Source organism: Glycine soja, chromosome 13 (assembly GCF_004193775.1).
Source record: "Glycine soja cultivar W05 chromosome 13, ASM419377v2, whole genome shotgun sequence".
NCBI lineage: Eukaryota > Viridiplantae > Streptophyta > Magnoliopsida > Fabales > Fabaceae > Glycine > Glycine soja.
Window position 1 is genome coordinate 2,038,603 of NC_041014.1, and position 25,717 is coordinate 2,064,319.

The following is a 25,717-nucleotide window of genomic DNA, read 5'->3' on the forward strand; positions in this document are numbered from 1 at the left end:
TATATATATATATATATATATATATATATATATATATATATAATTCTTATGTTTTAGGAAAAAAATTGTTCACAAGTGTTTCTTTCCCAAAAGAACAATTAGATCATTTACCTAATAAAATAACACAAAAAGTACACCATAATTTTTTGGTATGAATTTTGAAAATACCTTTTTAATAAAAAAAATAGTCTTTAATTTTATAAAAAAATCATTTACCATCCTCCCTACTTTGTATTTGTAAAAGTTAATAAAATTTCATTTATTTTAGTCTTTAGTTTTATTTTTAATTAAATTAAAAAGTACACTAAATTAAAAGTGAACAACACTTACCATAAGCAATATTGTTTGGCGGCAAGCAAGGTTTCTGTTTCAGTTTCAGAGGGAGAAATGGGTCGTTGCCGAGCTGCGTCGCGCCCCGGTGACGATGACCCCAAGTACAGGTTTGTTTCCGATTGCCAAAAGTGCTTTTCTTTCAATTTCCGCGTTTGGACTGTTCTGCTGTGACATTAATTGATTAAGCTTCGGGACAAATGAAATTAAATTAATTATGGGTTTAGAGTCTTTAGAATGATGTTCGAGTTTTTCACTCACTTGACTTCATTGGACTTAGTTAGGAGGTGCCATGTCTTTTTTCTTTTGTTTCAATTTTTGCGTTTGGACTTTGCTACTGAGAAATTAATTAAGATTGGGGGTCAAGGGAAATTAAGTTAATTAAGGATTTACAATGCTATACTCTTGCTGCGTTTTTTTTTCTTATATTATTGGAGACAATGGCATGGTTTGTTTTGTATATAAGATTAGTACTTATTGGTGGTTTGATATGGTCACATGAACCATTTTGTTTGATTGGAATGTTGTTGCTTTCAGATTCTTAGGGTTTGCTTGGATGATGGATTCGGAGATTGAAGTAGAGGAGGGGTTGGTTTTGGTTTTCATTTATGAATTGAGAGAATTATATGATGATGTTTATAAAAGTGAATAAGGAATGATTGGGAGGTTATGAGTTAGTCTCTATAACCAGAGTATGAAAAATGATTTCCTATGTGTAGAGAGATAATAAATAGGATATTCCTAGAATTAACTACGGATCCTAAAATTACAGCAACGGAATAAAAAAAGAGTAGTTGATTGTAATCCTTTCAATTAATGAGAGATGCTATGATTCTCCTAAAATTCAGGGGTTGATTAAATGCGTGGTAGAATAACCGAGGAATGTGTGTTTATGGGACCTAGGAGCCCCAACAGTGTTGGAACTTGAGGGGGTCCCTATTAATGTCACTATGGATAAGATGGAAAGATTTTGGTGCATGAAGGATGTGGTGGATAATTTTTTCTGTGATTGTATTAGCAAGGATACATTGTTCTCAACTAAAACAAGAAATATCTTTATTGATTAATAAATTTGGATACAAGTATTTCAGGTAACCAAAACTAAGATGACCAAGAGACTTGTGCCATATAAGGACATTGGAACTTTTAATTGTAGATAGGAGACATTTTTGTAAGGAAGTCTCATCTTGGTAAATCGCCTATTTCGATAGGCTCGCCTATTCTGACAAGCATTTATGAAGGGGCGGTGTTAGGAAGTCTCACATCGCCTGCTTCAATTTTCGGGGTACAACTTATATATTTATTATACAACCTCACTTGATGTCAATTGGTTTTAAGCTAAATTCTAACAATTTTGAGGAGGACCAAGTCTTGAGGGGGAATTAGAAAAGACCAGTGTGTTCCTTAGTGCAGCCAATCCATCATCCCAAAAGTCAAATCTTAAAATATGTACCAAGTGTGGTGAATAATGATTGAGAATTAAGGTCTTTTGTTAATTTATTGGCTGTCATGAGATTATACTTCAAGTCAGGTACACAAAGGATACAATTCTTATTTAAACCTGAAAAATTCAAGTTACTAGTAACAACTGTTAGATTTCATCTTAAAACCAATTGATATCAACTAAAGTTTCCCAATAGATATCTAAGCTTCATGTAACACTTCGACGAATCACATTGGAATGAGAGGGATATAGAGGCAATACTAACAAGATGCATCTACTTTTTGGTAGCCTATCACTCAAGAACTCCACAGTTAAACGTGCTTGACTTGGAATGGTTATAGAATGGGTGGCCTTGTGAGAAGTTTCCTAAAAAGCATGCGAGTGAGAATAAAGCACGTGAAAAAGTTTTGCGGGAAAAGTCAATGATGCTGAGAGCAGTCAAGCAGTATCAGAGCTAATTGTCAAGGTCTCGGAAAGGGCTACTTACAGAGGCTTCTGGCCCGTGGAGGGTTCTGACCAATAAGGATTTTGAGTGAAGTGTCACTGTGTAAAGTGTTGTAGTGTGAGAGTTGCCGAGAAGTTGACAATCAAGGGCATTATACTGCACCCCGAGAATTGAAGTAGGTGATGTGATACTTTCTAACACTAGCTACCAATGACAATTTACTGACAGTTTCAACAATCTTATGTCTTTCCAATTCTGTGGGTATGCCAAGAAATCAGCATATTTCCTGGTTAGATACTCTAGTCCTACACGGAGAAAAGCTTTTCCACAATAAACGCTGCTCACAAAGGTAATGAACACTTTCCTTTCTTGTCTTTTCTAAGCATAAAAGTACTGGAGAGTGGATCCTTGATTCTGCTGGCACAGACCATTTGTTAGGGGACAAGATGAGAGAGTATACTTCTAATTTAATACTCAATAGAGAAAAGGTGTTGAACAACAGCTTAATAGTCTGCTGCGTTGCAACTCAAACTCTCACGTCTCACCAAAGCTCTGTGATCAGTATGCCTTGAAGCTCTCATAATAAACTCATGTTCCTGAGTTTAGGGGGGGATACTAGAGATGAGATGTACCGTTGTACCAGAATATTAGAGATATACCATTGTGGCAAAGTATTATAGATATACTGTTGTACTTGTTTTCTGTTAATGTAACGCTGGTTGTACTTGTGCCTGTGTAGCCCAAACCCACTGGTTTAGATTGCCCAGTCAGGTTCAGATTAGTTCAACTGAATTGCAATTTCTACTGTTTTCTAACAGTATAAATACTGTATCTCATTAGTGTAATAGTTTTTTCTGGATATAGAAACATTTTTTTCTTGCAAAACTCTTTCTCAGATTTTGTCTCTCTTTCTCTCATTTTCTCTATGAATCTTAACAGGGAGATATGCGATGGGAGTGGAAGGACTTGGTTTATAAGTTTTAAAGTGTACAAAATATAAGTTATGAAAAGGACTTGGGTGTCCAGGGATTAGGGTTTGAGTGTGGAGTGACTACTTACAATCTTCATTGATCATAATGAATTTTCTCTTTGTTTTGTATGTGACTAAGGCCTCTACTTCACTATAATATGAAAGATGTTAAATTTTGGGCTTACATTTAGGTATTTAGTTGTGAAGAATATTCCATCAATGTATTTAAAGGCTCTTCTATAATTTCCATTTGTTAATATTTAAGCAAGAAAACATTTTGTGGGAAAATTTATTGGCAAGCATATATTTAATGAAGATATTTAGGAGAATCTACAATGGTAGTTGATGTTGAGGAAATATGCATTTTTGGAATGCTTTCTGTGCATATGCTGTGAGGCATTCACGGGCACAGGATCAACATTTTGGATGCAAGGGATTCTTAAAATGCTTTTGTCAATAAGGTGGTTGTTTTCAGATTTGAAGATGGAAATAAGGAAAAAACTCAAAAGTTCTACAGTTATCAGTTTTTTTTCCTCATATAAAAGAAATATGTATACTTTTCTTGTCCTAGAATGATTTTATTTTGTCGTAGACTGTTGTTTGTGGGCACGTCCTTGGATGCACTGAAATTCTTCTTGAATGCTTCCTGCTAGCTGCTACATATTTTTGTTTAATTACTCTTATGATGTAATGTTGTTTCTTTCATTGCTTTCTGTTTTAGATCAAAGAGAAAAAGGGCTGCTCTGAATGTAGAAAATTCAGAAACTTTACCTACTGGTGATTTTTTATCAACACATACTTCACTTCCATCCAAAAGGTTCATTAACATTTCCTATAACACCATTTTCTAAATGTGGTAGGCCAAGGAGTAACTAATAGCAAGGTATCTCCTTATCACTGCAATTATTGTAACAAAGATATTTCGGGGAAGATTCGCATCAAGTGTGCTGTTTGTCAAGATTTTGACCTCTGCATAGAGTGCTTCTCTGTCGGTGCTGAGGTAACACCTCACAAAAGCAATCATCCTTATCGGATTATGGTAAACCTTCTATGCATTATACCTTTTTATATTTATTGTATTACTTTCACAAATTTGCATCTTCATTTTTTCCAAAGATACAGTTGATTAATATATCATGAATGATTGACAAAAGCTTCTTCCTTCCTTCTTGTGCTTATTTTTTTTCCTCTAAGAATGAAGAACAAGCTAGCATTAAAATGCTAGAGAATGTACTAAGAAAGTTGGTTGTTATCAATTCCTTAATGGCAATACTTTGTTGCTTGATAAACTAGGTTGTTAATAATTTGTTGAATAATTACTTAATTAGTGCTTGCTTTAATTATCTGTAAATTTTGTGCTTTATTGCTTAATGATTACAGCAATTTCTTTCCTTCGAAATATTTTCCTAAATGGGTCAGAATTGGCTGTCGCTGACTTCTTGTCTGTGCACTATTCAGCTATTCTAATATATTGCTTTTCTCATGAAGGATGCTTTTCTTAACTTTGTTCTTAGAATGCATATGATCTTTCTTTCCTTTTTCTTCCATGCCCTTCCTAGAAGATAAAAGCTGAATGAGTTCTCAACTTTCTTGATATGCATGCTATCATCATATGTGTAACATTCTGAGATAAAAATAACAAAATTTTGTTATGAATGACGTTTCCAGCATATGTGCATACATGTTCATTATTAATATATTAATATGTTAATTGAAGTTTTAAAGTATTTTTTTTTTCTTGTACAGGATAATCTGTCTTTTCCACTTATATGTCCAGATTGGAATGCGGATGAAGAGATGTTACTTCTAGAGGTATGAGATTTGAGTACATGGAACACCTCTATTCTGTGTTTTTCTTTTGCATTATATGTTAAATTATGTATACTTTTCTTCCTTATTACTTGTTAACAAAATTCGTGTTTCTAAATGAATTTTTGTTATAGGGTATTGAAATGTATGGATTTGGGAATTGGAATGAAGTTGCAGAATATATTGGAACAAAAAGCAAATCTCAATGTATTGACCACTATAATGCTGTATATATGAATTCACCATGTTTTCCTCTCCCTGTAAGACTATTTAAGAACGATGTCATTAATATTATACATGCAACTATCATTTGAATGCACAGTGTAATTGTTCATGTGCACACCCAGGATTTGTCTCATGTTATGGGAAAGAGCAAAGAGGAACTCTTTGCCATGATGAAGGGGCATGAAGCCAAGAAAGGTTTGATTCTCAATGTCAACCAAAATCACAACTTTTGTAGATTTTGCATGTGAGACTTGATTAGTTTGTTCCATTCCATGAATTTGCATGCATAGTATGTAACCAACTGGTTGAATTGATAAGATTCAGGAAGTATTAGAGATAATTAGAATTACAAAGTACAATCAGTTACGTGATTTTAGTTGGAAAGGGAGGTGGGACTTAGCTTAAATAGTAGGAGGATGAGAAACCTTTTTGTGAAGGGGAAACCTTCAGAAGAGAATTCTCATTTTCTTTGTTGTAATGCCAACTTCATTGCCCATCACACGTGTTTGGTCATTTTTAAACCTAAAGTTCTTCTGCATTTTTAAACCCATTACATGTTATTCTTGCAGAATTTTCTCTAACTACAGAGCTTACTCTGAAAGAAGAACCTCCCTTTGTTGATGGAATAAAGTACGGTTACCCACTAACTGTGATTATTTGAATTGATCATTTATGACTATGCTAATTCTTTGCGTAACATCTCAGCTATGAAGAATCAAAGAAGGAAGAAATCAATGATCAAACCATGTCTAGGTTAACCTCAGGTACAATCATATAGAATGAGAAAAGTCTGCTTTTATCATTTTGTACCAAAATTTTTGTTGGGTATAATTTATATGCATGATATGGGTTCAGCATGTGGCAAAGCTTACTCAAGTACAGTTAAGAAGGCTTCCAGCGTGATCCAAAATAATGATGGAGTTAAGGTGGAAGGTATGTTTTCTGAAGAATGATGTGAAAGATACTGCCTCTTCTTCATTTTGTTTTTTGAGTTAACATTTCTTTTGGTATGTTAATTGCTCTTGACATAATGTAAACATTGGCTAGTTTAGACATTTTGAATGACTAAACCCCTAGTTTGGACTTCATGTTCAGAACATGAATTGTCTTAAAAGATTGTTATTGCATAATTTGTCTGTTGGGTGGTAATTTTTTAGATAAAAGTAATCAAGAGATTTTTTTTTCTAGGATAAATTAGACATTATTTGATGACTGAACATTTTCATTCCTGAACCAATTTGATATCACCAATCTTTCGACAATTAGGAAAATATTTCGCATTCCTAATTGGGTGTTTGACATAATTTCTCATCAAATTCAAACCTCACTAGACTATATGGGATAACAACATCTTATACACATATCAATGCTTTGGGCTTGAAAGTTTAAGTTGTAAGCTGAAGAAGCATTAACACTTCCATTCACACAATAACCCTTTGGCCTAGAGGCTCAGTGATGTAGCTCTGGAATTTATTTGAAATTAGGGTTGTACAGTGTCACAACCTACCTCACGGTAGGACGGTGAAAGCAAAATAGATAAGTCGAAGCGTTCGTCTCCAAGGGAGAAAACGAGCGGAGTCGCTACCAACGTTTATTCAAGGAAAACGTTAGAAAAACCTAAAAAAGGTCTGCGAATTTTTGAAAATAAGGGTTCGAGAGTTGTTTGCGCATGAGAAATGTATTAGCACCCCACGCGCCCGTCACAAGGGACGACAACCTTTAATTGAGTGTGCGCAACGTGACTTCAGAATTATTTACTTTTCCCTTTTTATATTTTTTTAATTTTTTTTGGGGTCGACAAGGGGGCCACCCTTGCTCCTACGTATCCTCAGGTGCGATGAGGAATTCAGACCTACGTAGTTCTTTAAGTCTGAATGTTTGTGTGCTAAATTGATTTTTATGTTTTTGAAAGATTCATTTTAATTGCGAACAAAAAGTCGTTTAAGGCATTGGACCTTAAAACGATGTTTTAAATTTTGAAAAGCGGAGAGAACATAGATCCCTAAGGGTACATAGATCACATTCAATCCCTAAGAATAAAAACTAATCGACGGTCGCATGAAGAACACAGAACAAGAAAACGATGTAGGGAATGATTGCGGTCGCGATTCAGTAGCGCCTCGGCTTCGTTTCCTCTTCTTTCTTCTTCTTCTTTCTTAGTTCTCTCAATTCCCTCCACTTCTGAACCTTGGAACCCTTAAAAACATCCCTAGGATGCCTATTTATAGGCAAAGGGTCACTTTGGGACAGTTGCAGCTCTCCCAAGCGAGCTGAAACTTAACCCTGAAGTAGTGAGCTCGCCCAGGCGAGCATGTTTCTTCACCATGAAGCTATTTGGTGTCCCAGGCAAGCTAGGGTCCAGGAAAACCAGGTAAAAGACTCTTTTGCCCCCTTTTTTTTTTTGGTATTTTTCGCATTCTTGATTAAAACACTGAATGGTCATCTGTTTCGCACTGTAACTGGCGTTCAACACCGTAAGTCGACTAGTAAGGATCAAAAGATCAACGAACGATAGTCCCCGAACGAAATTAGGGTATGACATACAGAAAGGGAAATATGGAGATGGGGATTAGGTAGGTAGATGTTTGAAATAAGGGTTTGTCTAGGAAGAGTTCACCTTGAGCAGAAATCTGATGTTAGAACAGAAAAGGATGAATGCTGCAATAGATTACACTCTCTTGGATGTTCGAGAGTCCTGTGGCTTATCTAACTCCTCTAATTAACCACTTTGTCTATCTGTTATATAGTTTAGACTTAGAGGGGTGGGATGGAAAAGCTAGAGAGAATTGACACTCAGCCCCACACACACACACAGCAACATTGAATAATGCAGTTTGTATTGCTAGTAAAGTGGGAACTTGTTCATGTGCGACACATAAAATGCATGATAAATTTAATGTGTTAACATGTTGAAAATTGTTTGTGTGCCAGCTAACAGTAATCCACGTACATCTTTACATGCATAATTCAGGTGCTCACGTCATATGATATTTAAATGCTCTCTATGGTTTCAAAAAAATAGTTTGTGTTGTCAGCTGCTTACTCAGATGGAAAGTTATACAATATAAATTTAATGTGTTAACATGTTGAAAATTGCATTTTATTTAGTAGAGTCTCATGCAGATCGGAGCATTGGAGAGAAGAAACTTAAATTATCAGGGGAAGATAGGCCTTCTATGACAAATTTGAGTGGATACAGTTTTAAGCGAGAGGAATTTGATGTTGAATACGACAACGATGCAGAGCAAGTGTTGGCTGATATGGAATTTAAGGACACTGATACTGAAGCTGAATATGAAATGAAACTGCAGGTGCTCCATATCTACTCAAAAAGGTATGAGTACCGTATTTTTTTTGTTAAAGAAAGAAAAATGTAGAGAAAGGAAACTGATATTATTGAATCTGAAAGTTAGTTACAAGGGAGTATTTATAGATTTCTAACCCTTCAAACTAAGTACAAAACAGAATTAACAAATAGGAGGGAAAATCTGTTAATAGACTAACAGCCTGATATTAGTGAGGTGCTGTTAGCATTTTGCTAACAGCCCTTGCAAACTGTTTTCACAGTTATTCTAACATATACTCTAATAGTCCAGGTCGCAAACTGTTTTCACAGTTATTCTAACATATACTCTAATAGTCCAGGTCGCTGGCTTCTACCAAAACCGGCCAGGTCACATCGGGTTAATCTGGGCTGATTATGTAACCAATATGATGACTAACCCAGACCGGACGAGGCACCGGGTCCCAGTCGAACCGGCTGGTCTGGTTCGGTTTTTATAACACTGGGTATATGATTAAAATCCAGTAATTACATTCCCAAAAATACTATGACTAGGAATGCTATTCCTTGGTAAATTAAAAAGCATGTTTGGTTAGTATTTCATATTTTTGGGAATTATTTTCAAAGTTTGAATAACGGGAGAGAAATTTGTAGAAAGAAGTGGAAATTAATGGTTGGGTTACATGGAAATTTTCATTCTCATACCATGGAAAAAGCAACATAGCTGCTCATAATGGGAGTTGGGAATAAAATCAAGCAAAATATAAAAATGTAACTTCTTTGGGAATTAAAAAATGCTAGAAATATATATAGATCAAGAGAGAGAAAGAGAGAGGAGGGATCAACTTATACAATTCTTACTCCACTGAAAACATAAAACTGATTTTGATTCATTAATTTCTAACTATAGACAGTTAGTTACAATTGACTATCAGTGTCTTTGGGAAGATGTCTGCTGTCTATTCTCTAGATTTAATGTGTAGCAGATAGAAGTCCTTGCTGAATCCTTTCTTGCTACTCACTCAAGCAGATTCCAAGTCATCTCTAAATCTTTTATCTCTTTTTCTCTAAATTTGTGTCTAACCTGATCAATATTTCTCTCCTTTTTCTGACTTGTATTCAGCCATCAATAAAGCTATTTCCTTTTTCTTTCTATCTTCCATACATTTTCCCTGTTCTTATTTGCAGATTCAAAACTAAATGAACCATGAAATTTTTAGTGTGGCAGTTGTTGGCATGTGTATATGTATTGTTCCCTCCGTCCCAAAATAAGTGTCACATTTGAAAAAAAGAAATTGTCCCAAAATTAGTGTCATGTTAACTTTTCAATGTAATATTAATTACTTTTTGTTCACCAATACCCTTGAGAAGTGTGACTTTAGTTTTTCAATGTAATATTAATAATAAGGTTAGTTTTGTAAAATCAATATTTGCTTTCATCTATTATCTTTTCTTGGTCTATGTAAAACTACTTAGGACGACACTTATTTTGAGACAGAGGGAGTATATTATTGGAGAGGAAACATTCTGTTTTTGTATGCTTAAATTTTAAATTATATTTTCAAACATGTTAAAATTCTAACTTTAAATGATAAAGTGAAACTGTGTGGAGTTCTATTGGCTCTGGGGTTGAAAATGGAATTTTCCCCCATATTCAGTCCCAGTTCTATGTATCGGATATAGAAGAAAATGAATAATAAAACTGAAAATTGCCCTCAATCTCTGGTTCTGCCCTCAATATGACTTTTCTATTCTGCACTGGCATTGTTAAAGTCAATTTCTCAAAATTGGCCTCAATCTCCCCCAATGTTGTTAATGGCGGATGGCGGTTCATGGCGGAAAGCCAAAAATTCGCTATAAAAATATGACGGATGGCATAGCGGAAAATGACGGATGTCATGACGGACAAAAAATAAAATACATATATATAAACTCATTGAAATTGAAAAAAATAATGGATTGCATTCAAATAAACTAAAAGTTTCATGAGTTCATACAATAATCAATTACCAACACCAAATAAACTCATTAAAGAGTTCAAAATAAGAAAATGATAAAAACATAATGTAAAGTGCAAAGTGAAGGTTGAGGCTCTAATCATCTTCTCCAATCCCAACATAATCATCTTCGTTGTTATCATATGGTAATGGAGCATCTCCCTCTTCCCCATCAGACTCCTCAAAATTGACCATGATTTCTTCTTCAGATTCAAGATCAATATTCTCCTCAATCTAGATCCTCATCATTTTCTTGGACTGTTTTTTGCTTTCTTGATGAAGATCCAACAACCATTGCCTGTTTTTTAGAAGTTTGGGCAGCAGTAACACTTGTTGTTTTTTGTTTTTTACGCCTAGTATACATCCTACACTCTCCAACCCCCGAAGCCTGATACACAGTTGCCCAATTTAGAGCATCATCATCTTCAAATACCAAATCATTTCCAGCATCATTATCACCATCTTGATCCATCTCTCCCACGAGCCATTCATTGCACACATCAATATCATTAAGAGAAATTGGATTAATTTCATCTCTTGCATTATATCTTTGCTTCAATTGTTGGTTGTTATTGCACACATCAATATCTTTTCTTGGAAGCTGCAACGTTACCCGACTTCCCAATCAGGTGTTGTTTGGATCTGGTTATTCCTCCCTTTGTGATTTTTTCACAGAAATTACAAACAATGGTGTTTCTATCTCCTTCCACCGGTGAATGACAATATTTTCAGCCTGGGTCTGTCTTATTTTTCCTCGCTGCACTTGTAGTAGCAGCATCGAATGATGGTTCAACCATTTAAAAGAGGACTGAACAGAAAAAAAAAATTGTGGTGTCAAATAAAATAAAAAATAAAAATGGGACTGTCAAAAGTAAAAAGAGGGTGTCAAATAGAAAAAGGGAAAAAAAAGCTGCAGACAAAGAAAAGGGGTGTCAAACAGCAAAAGCAAAACTAAAAAAAAAAAATAAAGCTTGCGCCCACCACTGAGTTGGATCGCGATGTTCACTGCCTTCGTGTGGGTCGTTGCTGTTGTTCGTGCCGGTGCTTGTCGCCGCCGTTCGTGCCATTCTCGTCGCCGCCGTGGGGTCGTCGCTGCTGGCTGTGTTCTGTGTGCAGCGGGTCGCACCTGGGTGTGGGGCATCGCGGCTGGTTGCGGGGGTCGCGGCTGGGTTCCGGGGTTGCGCTTTTAGTTGGAGCTTGGAGGAGGGCTGCGTTTTGATTCAACCTTGCTTGGGAGGGGAGGGCTGTGCTTTTGATTAAGTTACCGGGTAGGGTTGGGTCGGGTCAGCCCAACTCCTACAGTGGGAAAAAAAAACAAAAAAAAGATGCTATTTCCGCCATGCCGCCATATCCGCCATGACCGCCATGGCTATGGCGGCCGCCATTCGAAAGCCTCCATGCCACCACTATTCGATGGCATTTTTCCAAAAATCCACCACACTTTTCCGCCATTGCGCCGTCATGGCCGCCATTTGACAACACTGATCTCCCCCAATCCAGCCAACCATTCCATCCCTAACACCAAATCCACGCCACCCAATACAAACAAGTAACAATTATGTGTGAACTGAAAATCCTGCAATTCAATAGGCAAGGATCCACACACTCCTTGACACCTAACCCTATGTCCATCTCCTACTTCTACAGAATATGGGTTTGTAGGGGTTACCTCTAACCTTAGCTCCTTAACTAACTTCACCGATATGAGTTATGAGTGGCTCCATTGTCAATTAGCACAATCATCCTTTTATTCCTAATTTTTCCCCACAACTTAAGAGATTTCCGGGTGGTAAAGCCTTCAATAGGCAAGGATAGTTGATGAAACTCCCCCATCTCTTCTTCCCTATTCTCCCATTGCTGGCTCTTAGGATCTCCTTCCTCCTCTTCTTCCATAATCATCAATCTAAACTGTTTATTTTTGCACACATGTGTAGGATTATACTTCTCGCATGTGAAACACTCTCCCTTCCTCATTTCTCATTTACCTCCGTAGGAGACAAATTGTGGAATGTTCTTCTACCTTTCCAGCCACTTGTCCCTGTTTTTACAGCATTATGAAGGTCAGTCACCTTATTGTTTGCTGGCTGCCAACTTACCCATTTCTATCACGGACGAACATTTTTCTGAAAATTACTCCCTTTACCATTACTCATGGGTAAGTTTCCTAAAATTCTGTTCTTATCCTCCACTCTCCTAGCCTTAACCATGGCTTCCATCAAGTTCTTTGGTTCATGAAGCCTTACCTCGGTGCTAATCTCTTCCTTTAATCCCTTGAAGAACACTTCCACCAGAAATGGCTCCTCCAATCCCTTCACCATTCCAACGCACTTCTTAAATTGGCCTATGAATCCCTGCACTTTCTCTTCTTGTTCTAATACCAGCAATGCTTGAAAAGGATTTCCCAAGCTCGAAGCTTGAAACCTTTGGGTGACAGTAATCTTGAACCCATCCCAAGAATGGTTTGGATTCCAAGATTCCCACCATTGGAACCAACCAGAGTTTCCCCATTCATCGCGACCATAACAGCCTCCAATTTGTTCTTTTCCCTTATGGCACGCACCGGAAATATCGTTCGATCTTTGTCAACCAGCCCATAGAATCCTCACCATCGAATATGGACATTTCCAAATTCCTGCATTGATTGCTGTCATGTGCCGCAGTACCCTCATCTCCTCTGCTCGCGTCGATTGCGTGCATGTTCGTCATAGGAGATTTTTTCTCCTATACTGCCGCCAACCTTTGTATCATCCCTTCGATTGAACTCAACTGCCATTCCACTGCTTCGCGATTCTCTTCTATCACTTTCTCCATGGCTTTCATGCACGTCTCCATTCTTGCATATGCCCTTGTCACTATTAACGATTCTATGCTCCAAGATCGGAACTCTGATACCAGTTGATAGAACTGGACCAAAACAGAATAAAAAATCATGTATATTCCAATCGAATGCTATTGGCACAATGGTTACACACACTAATGAATTCGAGGTCTCATCACCCTCCTACTATTCTCGTTTTCTCTTTCTCTCTAACCTCTAACTAACCTCTCCCAATTCTATTCATAGCTTCTTAACTAACTAACAATTGGTTATAACCATGGTTATCAAACTCTCGAGTTAATTCGTAAACTTTTACGAATTTACGAGTCTACTTACTCTCTTTGAGTTAACTCTTGAGTAAATTCTTTTTTTAATAAATTCTATAAACTCTAAGTAAACTCGGTAAACTCTCGAGTTTACCACCGAGTCAATAAGTTAAAAAAATTAGACGAAAATGTAAGTCATTTTGGGTTATTTTTTGTCTGTTTAGTGTTCAACATACCTTCATTTAGTGTGTTATTCTCAAATACAAAAATTATCACCTTTAATAACATCAAACTCTTGTTCTCTAATAACATCAAATCCACGATGAGAATGATCTACCACTACTATAACATCTACAAGTTATCTAGTAGTGATGCGTTACTAGACTTGGTTATTTAAGTATTGTAAAATTTATTATTCACTATTTTGCTATATTATATTGTTGAAATGTTTAATTAGTATGTTATTTATAGATATTCTGTTATTATTTTTATATGAAGTGGACTCTTACGAGTCTACGAGTTGAGTCCACGAGTCAAGTCTATGGAACTCTCACGAGTCTACGTAAACTCTCGAGTTTGATAACCTTGGTTATAACTAATAGTTTGTTATCCTAGATGCCTAACAAACTGACAGCTCTCTAACTCTTCCAAGTGCATTTTCTAACATACACCTTTCCCCATCTATTTCCCAATCTATCAATAATTCACGGAATCGAGCTTTTCTGTGATGGAGTGATTGAAGTTTGTGTGCACTGAATTCTGATAAGGCGGCATGAGAACTCCGTTCGGCAGAGGATCGCCACCTCCATCAACTGTGGAAGCAGGCATAGTCATTTCTTCGTAGAACGATGAGAAGCTGGTGGTGGAGGAAAAAACGATCTAGGATCAAATAAGAGGAGGAGAAGGAATCGATTGAAGATAAAAAAAAAAAACTATGGTGCGGATCGCAACCTAGCTCTGTTATACCATAATAGAGTTTGATAAACTCTGATTTCTCATTGATCAAGAAAAAGAAAGACAAGTTACAAAAGGATAGTGTCATCTCTATATATAGAGAGACTAATTGTTAACTAACCCAATCTGTTACTAACTAACTATAGTTAGAACTGTAACTGACTGACAGCTCACTAACAGCTTAACTGTAACTAACTGGCAGCTCACTAACAACAGATAACAGAATACACAAAGTAAAAATACTAGGCAGAGTAAGTATATTATAATAAGGTCAATCCCTCCCCATCCCACCATGTTGACATCTTTTGCTGTAGCATGTCTGACTTTGTCAAAAAACTGTTATCCTTGGAAATACGGGTGTGCATAATTTGAATTTTATGAAAATCCCAACTAAAACCAAACAAAAGCAGGTTTTAAAAAACCAAACCACATTTTAATATTGGAGAGCTGGTTATTTTTGGTGAATCAATTACAAACTAGTTTTAAAACTGGCTTGGATTTTAAAGCAATTTGGTTCCAAAACCAGTTTTTGAATCCAAAACCAGAAACTGGTTTTGCACCAGTTTTGATCCTTTAAGCTGCTTTAAGTCCAAACTGGTTTTGAAGTCATTTTTAAAAAATAAAACTGGTTTACTATGTTAAAAATTAGCATAGTAATTAAAATTTGAATGCAATGCAAATGAATGATTACAAGTTTCACATTTAATGCAAGATCACCATGTTTTACCCTCATAAGATAAATAGTCATGACCAAGCAAAACACCGGGGCTAGAAGGCTCTTTGCTATCCGAAGGTATGAGGGAGAATGTACACAGTCTTACCCTTGCACAAGCATAGAGGCTGTTTTCGGATTCGAACCCACTAACCAAGGCGCAACTTTACCTCTATGTCCCCAAAATCCGTCCATGCACCAAACCACAAAATGTTTTTATTTCTTCTTTTTTCCCCTTCATTTGCATCCTTCAAGTTGTTTCAATTTCCTCCTTTACCACTATTAGAGTAGTAGAGTAGAATTACTCTTTTCTTTTATTTCAATCTAGCATAGTTAGCCTTTATAGTTAACTCAACTAACCTTGGGTTAGTTGACAGTTGTAATAACAGCTGGGTACAGCTGTCCTAGCTCTTGCATATATACTAGAGTTGTAACCATTTTTCAGTTGGGTAGAATATTATCAACTTCCTCATTTTCTGTTCAGAAGTTTTTCTTTCTTTCGTTTATAGAAAGCTTTTATGGTATCTCAGAGCTTTGTTCAATCTTAAGGATTAACAATGGCTTCCGCAATCAACAATTCTGATCCTCCTCCTCCACCACCAACTTCAACTCCGGTGGTTGATCCTTCTATTCCGGTGAATGCGACGGGGAATGTGATGGAGATTCCTGTTTCTGCAACACCGGTTCAAACAGCATTTCCAACAACAACATCGATTCATACAAATGGAATGCTGACACTGATTCCACAGCCGATTCCGACAGCTACTCCAACTAATGCGACCGGTGCAACACCATTGTTGCAATCCTGTAAGTGTATAAGAATAACTAACCTTAGTTTTTCTACTGTAGTTAGTTATCTGTTAGCCTAATGTCAGCAGTATAAATACTGCTCTTGTAAGAGATTTCAGTGGCTTTGTATTTTCTTCTTCAATAATACAAGTCCCGATTCTCTCTCTCTCTTTATATCTTCTCTACAAATCCTCTACTTCCTTCTCGCATTCGGTGACTGTGAAGTTGACAAATTCTAACTACTTGCTGTGGTGCCAGCAAGTAGAACTAGTGCTGAAAGTACATCGTCTTCATCATTTCCTTGCCAATCTGACAATTCCTCTGAGATTCCAAACCCTTGCTGTTCATGATCTTGGAATTTCTTCTCCAGAGTACCTTGCTTGGGAATCACAGGATCAACTCTTGTTATCTTCAATCTACAATTTATGTGGAGGTACTTCTGAGGTTGATTGGCTGTCAAACTGCATGGCATCTTTGGGATAGGATACTACTCTAATAACCACAAATTTCTCTTCTGCAACCCACCCATGTTCTTCTCCGCATGCCCCAATTCATGCTCTTCCAACAGCAGCTCCAATGTAACATTGCATGAATTCTAAGCACAACCACTTGTTCTGGAGTCATTTTTTGATTTGGAGGTTTGTGGTGTGAAAGTGGAAACATGTGTCTCAATGGTGGTGGAAGGAGGGCAAAGAGGCAACATTGATGATGGCACTGCCAAGTTCGTGGCTTGGCCCAGAACAGCCAGTAGCTCAGAAACTGGTTTTTTCTTCATCCAAACCTTTTAAATGGAGAAGTCCACTAAAAGATAGTTTGTAAAATAAAAAAAATTGGGATTCGAAAATCAGTTTCAATAATTTGGCTTTTTCTAAATAGTTTAGATTGGTTATTGGTATTTAATTAAACTGATTTTTCTGAACACCCCTACATAAATGTATGAAACTTCTGGGCAGGTTAGATGAACGGAAGCGCAGAAAGAATTTTATACTTGAAAGAGATTTACTTTATCCTGATCCTTTTGAGAAATCTCTCTTACCTGAAGAGCTTCAAATATGTCAGCGTTACAAGGTCTTCATGCGGTTTCACTCAAAAAAAGAGCATCAAGATTTGCTAAAAAATATTATTGAAGAACACAGGCTTGTCAAAAGAATACAAGATTTACAGGTATTACATTCTTCTACACACCCTGATGATGTCAACATGCGTTATCTAAAGACATTGTAGTTATTTTTTATAGATTATAAAGGGTAGGGGTATACTCCTAAAATGCATTTTGAATAAAAGCAAGTTATATGCATAAATATCCTTTTACTTAATCTGTAGTTTTTTCCATCAGCTTTATGTTAATTCCAGCCATACTACCTCGATGTTCAAAATGATGAGATTGGACATTTCTTCTACGATTAACAAGAACTGAAAATCTGCAAATAAATTAATAAAATTGTGGAAATTTTCCAATGATGGATTATCGTCTTAGAATTTGGGCTTAGGGTTTAACTCAACTCCAATTGACAAAATTAACTGGTAAAGTGAGGACTGCCCAAGCTTTATAAAGACTGCATTTGGCATATCTCTAGTCGATATGAGATCTCAACACACCCCTTCTTGCCTAAGACTAGTCTCGTCTGAAGTGTGGACAAATGCAGGTAGCTCAATAACACCACCTCCTCATGCCTAGGACTAGAGTGTGAACAAATTACATGTGACCCAATAACATATCTAAAATAGACTCTATTACCATGTAATTTTATAAGAAAATTATATTTCTTATTACTGATTGGTCATAATTACATGAGTTATATAGACAATGAAATACGTTAGTTTATGGAGCTGTGTTGGTGGAGTTCCGAAGAATGTGAGGTTTTCTGCACACCACTTATATTGGGAGAGGTTTCTTGATTTTTAGCCTTGATCAAATTATACTAATTTTGGCCACATCTGCCGATGCATTTGAAATTTTTTTTAGGAAGCTCGAATTGCGGGCTGTGTAACTGCTGCTGATGCTTATCGATTTATTGAACAAAAGAGGACAAAGGAAGCTGAACCAAGTGCCTGTAAAGAAAGTGGTCAGATTGGAACAAGTGCTAAGACATTACAGAGGCCAAATTCTCTCAAAGGAGAAGTTGATAGTAGCCCGCAGGGTCTTCAAAAGGGGACTGCAGCTTTATTTGCTGGTGCCAAGGATTCACCTCCTGCCATACAAGTCTTCACAAGGTCGCTAGAAGAGTGGGATATTAGTGGATTTGCAGGGGCTGAATTACTATCTGAATCTGTGAGATTTCTCTCCTTATAGCGCACTTCGTTTCTTTTTAAGTTGCTGTTCTCTTTCTTTCAGCTTTCATTCGCTTTTTATTTTTTATTTTAATTTTTTTTTGGAGGATAAGGCTATGTACATCTGACCTTTCCTAGACCCTAAAATAGTGGGAGTTGTGTATTGGTCTGCCTCTATTTATTATGATGGAGGGGTTGGGGGAGGAGTGTTCTAACTTCTATCTGATAGGTTCTTTGAAAATGATTATCTTGCAGGAGAAAAAGCTTTGTGATGAGATCAGAATACTACCCTCACACTATCTCAACATGCTGCAGACCTTGTCATTAGAGATTTCAAAGGGCAGTGTGACCAAGAAATCCGATGCACATGCACTGTTTAAGGTAGAGCCAAGCAAGGTTGATAGAGTCTACGATATGCTTGTGACAAAAGGAGTTGTGCAAACATAATAAAATGCTATGCAATGATTACAAGGCCATTTTTGTAAAAAAAAAAAAAAAATCTTCTCCTTTTCCCCCATTAAGAAAAATAACTAGATAAAGACCCATGTGATGTGGAGAAAAATAAATGAATATATTATAGTATTATTAAGAGTATTTGTCTGTAGATAACACGTCCAATTTCAAGTCATTTGTTCATTAGTAATCATTTGTCCTGTTATGTACCCTGCAAAAGATCGACCATCATACTAAGATAAATACTTATCTTAATAAAAGCAACTAAAATGTTTGGACATTTACAATTTAGCGTTGCAATTAATTTTGTATGGCACTTTGTTACAATAACAATCTATAATAAAAATATACTTTAAAACATTCATAAAATAAAAATTTAAAAATTGTAATGGTTTAAAATACTTTAAATATTATAAATAAGAGTATAAATAATTTTATTCTCAAATATGAGCATCTACAAAGTTTAACTAATAATGAACAAAGTCTTCAATTTTTTCATCTCAAAAGCTTCTTTCTTCAATTATGATAACATTTTTAATGAGATAATAATCTCAGTGGATAAAACAAGTTCTAAATGAGTTCAAAAATGGTGTTCTCGACCGGTAACTAGAAAAATTTGACCATAGTAGTATCCGCAAAATTAAATTAAAAATAGTATATACATACTTATAAACAATCACATATTATTCATACAATGAAATAACATTCCAATAAATAAATACCAATACTTATTCAATTTTTGAACAAACAAACAAATATCACAACACAACTCAATGATTTCCATAGTCACTAGACTTAACTTTTTGAGTTTATATTCATGCAATGACATCTCACTTCTCTTTCTCATCCCAAATGAAAATATTTCATGCATATTCAAAATTTTCAAAATAAAATATGTGCTACAACTTCCCAGAAGATAAACCATTCACACATAACTACAAAATATCATTCCAGATAACTATTAAATAAATACTCTAATTTCATACACACTAATAACTCATAAAGTCATACCCCAAATTATAGCATCTTATAAGTCAATTAATAATTAATTATGAAATAAAACACACATGTATCAAAATATATTTTAATTGATATATATGATAGCTAAACATAGAACTCACGCAAGCTGATTCATGAATTTTCAAATAAAGTTTAAGATTTAATATGCAACAGAGATGAAGATTTGTACATTGCAGTATCTTTTTTTTTTGTAAAATTAAATTAAATTCCACACATAGTAAAAAAAAAATACATGTTTGTATGATTATATCATGCACTTAAATAATTTCACGCAAAAATACCACAAAACCTATATTTTACAATCATCACATGGATTAATTTACGCAAGGATCAATGTTGCAGTTTATCAATTTATGACCAATAAACTCAAGAAGATGTGTTTCCAAAAATCTATACCATGGAAGTGTAGAAAAAAAGTTATTCTACTCACCTCTTAAAGCATATAGTAATTCAGGCTCTTTGTTAATTATTCATCTTCTCCATTTAGTGGATCAATAAGATTCTCTTTATTTTATTTTTATCAATCTTATATGATCTACTAATTTTTCTATTCTCTAATAGAGACCGTCTATAATATTCTAGAAAAGTATATGATTTAAGATTGGGTCATGAGATATATCCTCACTTGATTTTATTAATCAAATCTTTCTTTATCTATTTTTACTCTATTATCTATATTTATTTCATTATTAACATTATCTATTTTTTTCAATATATATTAAGATAAAATATGATAAGATAAAATCTTTTCAATGATCACAAATTCAAATATAACAATATCTTATCAAACTAAATACACAATGATATATTATTATTATAATAATAATCTTTACAATAATAATAATCTTTTAATCTTTTTAATTAGGATATAGAATTATCACATTTTCTTTTATAATTATAAAATAATTTCAACAATCTTATATTAACCACCTAATCCTTTTTATTGATTAAATCATTGTCTAACTCAATCAATTTTAAATAAAGTAATTAAAATAAACATAATTTTTTATTTAATTGTTTTAACGATATTTAACATATCATAATCCCATTCCATATATATATATATATATATATATATATATATATATATATAATCATATATATATAATCATATTTATTTTAATTCAAACAAATTCTCATACTACTACTAATAGTTATTATATTAAAATTTTGGGTATTACATATCCCACCCGTTAGTAGCACAAGGAGTTTATCAATTCTAACTCAAAAGCTCTTTTTGTAATTTTCATACATCATTATGATTTGAATACTCATTCTAATGGCAATCAAAAAGATGCAAAAATTTCCAGTACATGTAAGAATCTGTAGACTCATGACAGAAAAGTTGAGAAAATATTCATTCACACAACATCAAGGAGATAAAAAAATATTAGGCGGTGTCTAAGGTGAACAAGTTAAATATGTGATATATTGTGGACCAATTTGGTTAGCCTGTTGAAATTACAATTTCATCCTTAACAATAGTCTTTTTTTCCTTTTCCACTTGAACCTAAAACCATTGACCTTACAATTGAACCTTATATCTTGCTCTACCCATTTCAAGCTCGTCACCCGTGACTCCGTTCCGGACCCACCAAACCACCATCGCACAAAGACGCTATTAATTGATATGTTTGTGATTCAGTGGGTATTGTGGACAGAGAACAAACTGAAATTGAGCACAAGTTTTGGCCTCTGATATGCACATCACACGACCTTCTGATCGCAGAGACAAGAGGAGTGGGCGTTTTGTTGGTGCGTCCTCCTTTTGATTTTCCCTTCATTTGATGGTTGCTAAAGAAGAAAATCCAAGCTTGCTTCCATCAAATGGAATGTGCTCTTTTATAAACATTAAAATGATATATTTCAAAAAATTTACTACTTATATTAGGGTTTATCTATGAATTTCAAAGCGATTGAACTACAATAAGGGCAAAATTGGTTCCAAATTATGTTGATTTTGGTGTTTTGAGGTAAATGCACTTGTCCCACCAGCTTGTGGGCAATATTTTTGTCCGAAGGCAAAACATGAATGATTGGGCCTGATTTTTCTATTTCCCTTATTGATTTATCTTTTATTTTTATTGTATTCGTGCATTGCCTTTCTTTTTTTCCCTTGTTTTGCATTTTCTTCTTTTATTGCACACTTCTACATTTAGAAACAGAACAACAGTAATGTAATCAAAGAGCTCTCAGTCAAAACACTATTCAAATTCTCTGTTCTCTCTCCTAGGGCGCGCACGTTAACCTCTTTGTGGTTCAACATCTCTCCCTCCTTGGACGATTTCCAGTGGCCTGGCCATCGTTGGAGATGTGCATTTCCGAACTACTGTGGACGCTGGTGGTGCCTCAACCACTTCTTCGTCATACAAGAAATGGCTTCCATCATTTTCTGTCGGACCACTCAATAAGAGAGTTTCTGCCTACTCTCTTCTGGTCACCGAACAATCCTGTGTTCCTCCTTCTAATGCTATTTTCGGAACTAAGGTTAGCATCTAATGGGGAAAAGTAAGGGACAGAAAACAACTCCCAACCAACCTGCTCTGGTGGGGGGAGCTGTAGCTGCAGGAAATGCTTCGATTCCTTCTATTGCAGTTGTAACAGGGTCTGAGGGAGAAAGCCAGGGTGTGCGAGTTTCTTGTTCTAACACCAAGACAAACACTGCACACCAAGTGTTTGGAAAAATGTCTAAGCCAAGTTGCGCAGCAGTGGTAGGTTCGGGTAAGGAACCTATCTCTTCTACTACTGTTGTAGTTGGGGTTGCTGGTGAAGGTCAAGGAGCTCATGCTTCTAGCTCTACCACTGCACACCAAGTGTTCGACAATAGGCCAAAGTCAAATTCTGAAGTAGCAAAAGTGAATGCAGCCCAGGTGTTTGATATATTGTCTGACTGCAGGACAAAAGCTGTCCTTTCCCCAAAGGATTCCTATACTCTGGGGGAGGATGATACCTCTTCAGATGAGGAATCTTCTTCATCCAGTGACTCCGAATTGGTACCTCCAACTGCAAATACAGAGGCAGCAAAACCCTGGGTTAACCTGTTCAAGGATAACAGGAAACCCTCCAAGGGGTTTGGATTGCAATTTTCTCCTCCCTCAGCTGAAGAAGTACTGTTGGATGATTCAGACTTACAACCACTGGAGGAGGCTTGGGGCCATAGCCTTATTGGCTATGTAGATGGCAGATTTCCGGGGAAAAAGGCTCTTATGGAATGCTGCCAGAAATGGGGTGTGAATTTTTCATATTCAACCCATGAGAGTGGCTGGTTGGTATTCCGATTTCAGAATGAAGAGGATATGAACCAAGTCATATCTGCAGGACCATACTTCATTTTCTAAAGACCCCTGTTATTGAAGGTAATGCCTCCCTTTTTTGATTTTGGAAACGAGGAGCTCAGCAAGATCCCTGTGTGGGTAAAGCTCAGAAATCTGCCCCTTGAGCTGTGGAATCCCCAGGCTCTAGGAAAGATTCTTTCCAAAGTTGGTCTGCCCATCCGTACGGACCAGCTGACTGCCTCTAAAGGCTCTATATCATTTGCCCGCGCACTAGTGGAGGTGGATGCTTCTATGGACCTCATTGAAGAGGTCCGCTTTAGACTCCCAAATGGTAAGGTTTTCACTCAGAAAGTTGAATTTGAAAATAGGCCCACATTCTGCAAGCACTGCAAAATGATTGGGCACCGTTTAGCCAATTGTAAAGCTGTGCCTGGAGCTAAAGCTGACCCTGCCTTAGTTAGCACCCCTGTGGTTCAATCACAAGTGGTTGGCCCAACAGATCTCGATGTGACCAAAATCCTTAATAGCTCTGGAACTCAAAAGGTTGTTCAGCCTAACCAGCCTGCTGCCAGCATCCATATTAGCTCTGGAACTCAGAAGGATGATCAGCCTAACCAGCTGGCTGCCCCTCATGTCCAACAATCTCAAGGTGCTATTTTTGTTCCTATTCATAAGCACTCATCTGTGCTGAAAGGAGCAGGTGGTGCTAGATATGAGCCTGATGAGGAGGGTTTTATTCAGGTTAAAACCAAAACTCAAAAGAAAATAAAAAAGGTGCCTTCCCAGAAGCCAGCACGAGTTGATGAGATGCAATTAGATGCTAAGACTGGGAGACTACAAAAATCTGGCAGTAGGAAAGGGGAGGCTTCCTCCCATCCACAACTATGATTATTGCTTCCTGGAATATCAGGGGCTTTAACCTGCCTTTGAAGCATCAAGCGATGCAAAACTTTCTTCGTAGTAAGGAAGTGATTGTAATGGCTATCTTGGAAACGAAATTGAATTATGCTTCAGTTACTGAAATTATGCAAAGAAAATTTGGTGACTGGAATTTTATCCACAATTTCTCATCCCATCATGCGGGCATAATTCTCATCTTGTGGAACCGAGCGAAAGTTGATCTCTCAGTTACAGAATCAAATGCCCAATTGATTCATTGTGCAATCCACTGTAAAATTTCTGGTAAGCGGCTACAAGCTTCATTTATTTATGGGCTGCATTCTGTTGTGGCCAGAAGGTCCTTATGGGTAAGTCTGAACAAGATTAATGCCACCATGGATTTCCCCTGGCTCCTCACTGGAGATTTCAACACTATCCTTTCTCCCTCAGACAGATTCAATGGGGCAGAGCCAACTTCCTACGAGATTCAGGACTTTGTGGATTGCTACTCTGAACTTGGTCTAGGTAGCATGAACAGCCATGGTCCTATCTTTACTTGGACCAATGGCAGAGTCTGGAGCAAGCTAGACCGGGCCCTTTGCAACCAGTTATGGTTCAACTCCTTCAACAACTCTGCCTGTGAAGTTATGAAGTTTGAATCTATCTCTGACCATACCCCGCTAGTTGTTTCCACTGACTTGGCTATGCCCAGAGGTAACTCTCCATTCAAATTTAATAATGCCATTGTTGATCACACAGAATTTTAAAGTATTGTAGCAGAGGGCTGGAACAAGCCTGTTTATGGCTGCAACATGTTCAGAGTTTGCAAGAGATTAAAAGGCCTTAAGGGTCCCCTGAAGCGATTGTACAGGAGGGAATATAGCCACATTTCTAGCAGGGTGGAATCTGCTGAGGCCGAATACCACTCTGTTCTTAATTCACTCAGGCAGAGCCCTCATAATCCTTCTCTTTTATCCCAGGCTAACCGAATTAGAGCTCAGACAATCATGCTCAGGAAAGCGGAAACTATGATCAATGCTCAGCTTGTAAAAAACAAGTACCTTCTACAAGCTGACAGGGGCTCAAGATTTTTTCATGCTTTGATGAATCGTAATAGGCACAACCGGTTTATCGCAGCTATAAATCTGGAGGATGGCCAGAGCACTTCCTCCCAGCCTGAAATAGCCCGTGCATTTGTGAATCATTTTAAGGAGTTGTTCAGTGTTCAAGATGTACAGCAGGAGGCTCTTCCTACTATCTGTAATCTGGGCCCTCAAGTTCCGCCTAGCTGTTTCGATGCTCTACTTAATCCTATCTCTAAGGACGACGTTTGGCAGGTGATATCAGTCATGGACAACAACAAAGCCCCTGGGCCTGATGGCTTTAATGCTCTCTTTTTCAAAAAAGCCTGGAATATCATTGGGGATGATGTATTTGCAGCTATCAATGAATTTTTCAGGTCTGGAAAAATTCTAAAGCAAATAAATCATGCCATCATTGCCCTCATTCCAAAGTCTGAGCAAGCTTCACAGGTGAATCAGTTTAGGCCTATATCTTGTTGCAATCTGTTGTACAAGATAATTTCCAAGATTTTGGCCAATCGGATTGCACCTGTTCTTGAGACTATCATTGGTGAGCCCCAATCTGCTTTCCTGAAAAATCGAAAAATGCTAGATAATATCTTCCTCATCCAAGAGCTTTTGCGCAAGTATGCCCGTAAAAGGGTTTCTCCCAGATGTCTGTTGAAGATTGATTTGCACAAGGCTTACGACTCCAT

The 25,717-nt window shown here is 36.6% G+C and overlaps 1 protein-coding gene across 6 annotated transcripts; it reads left to right on the top strand.

The window, feature by feature from the left end:
* The first annotated feature begins 339 nt into the window (after positions 1-339).
* Positions 340-19,044, top strand: LOC114382751 (transcriptional adapter ADA2a-like). 6 transcript variants are annotated; one of them, XM_028342346.1, is made up of 14 exons: positions 340-440; positions 868-918; positions 3,911-3,966; positions 4,050-4,228; positions 4,936-5,001; positions 5,133-5,258; positions 5,346-5,418; positions 5,793-5,853; positions 5,929-5,987; positions 6,079-6,156; positions 8,332-8,557; positions 16,996-17,206; positions 18,009-18,314; positions 18,569-19,044. In XM_028342346.1, the coding sequence occupies exons 1-14, from the start codon at positions 388-390 to the stop codon at positions 18,758-18,760; spliced, it is 1,737 nt and encodes a 578-aa protein (XP_028198147.1). In that variant the 5' UTR covers positions 340-387; the 3' UTR covers positions 18,761-19,044. The 6 variants fall into 6 exon arrangements, with proteins under 6 accessions (XP_028198147.1, XP_028198152.1, XP_028198148.1 ...); XM_028342351.1 differs by having other exon boundaries at positions 18,069-18,314; XM_028342347.1 differs by having other exon boundaries at positions 8,335-8,557.
* The last annotated feature ends 6,673 nt before the right edge of the window (positions 19,045-25,717 follow it).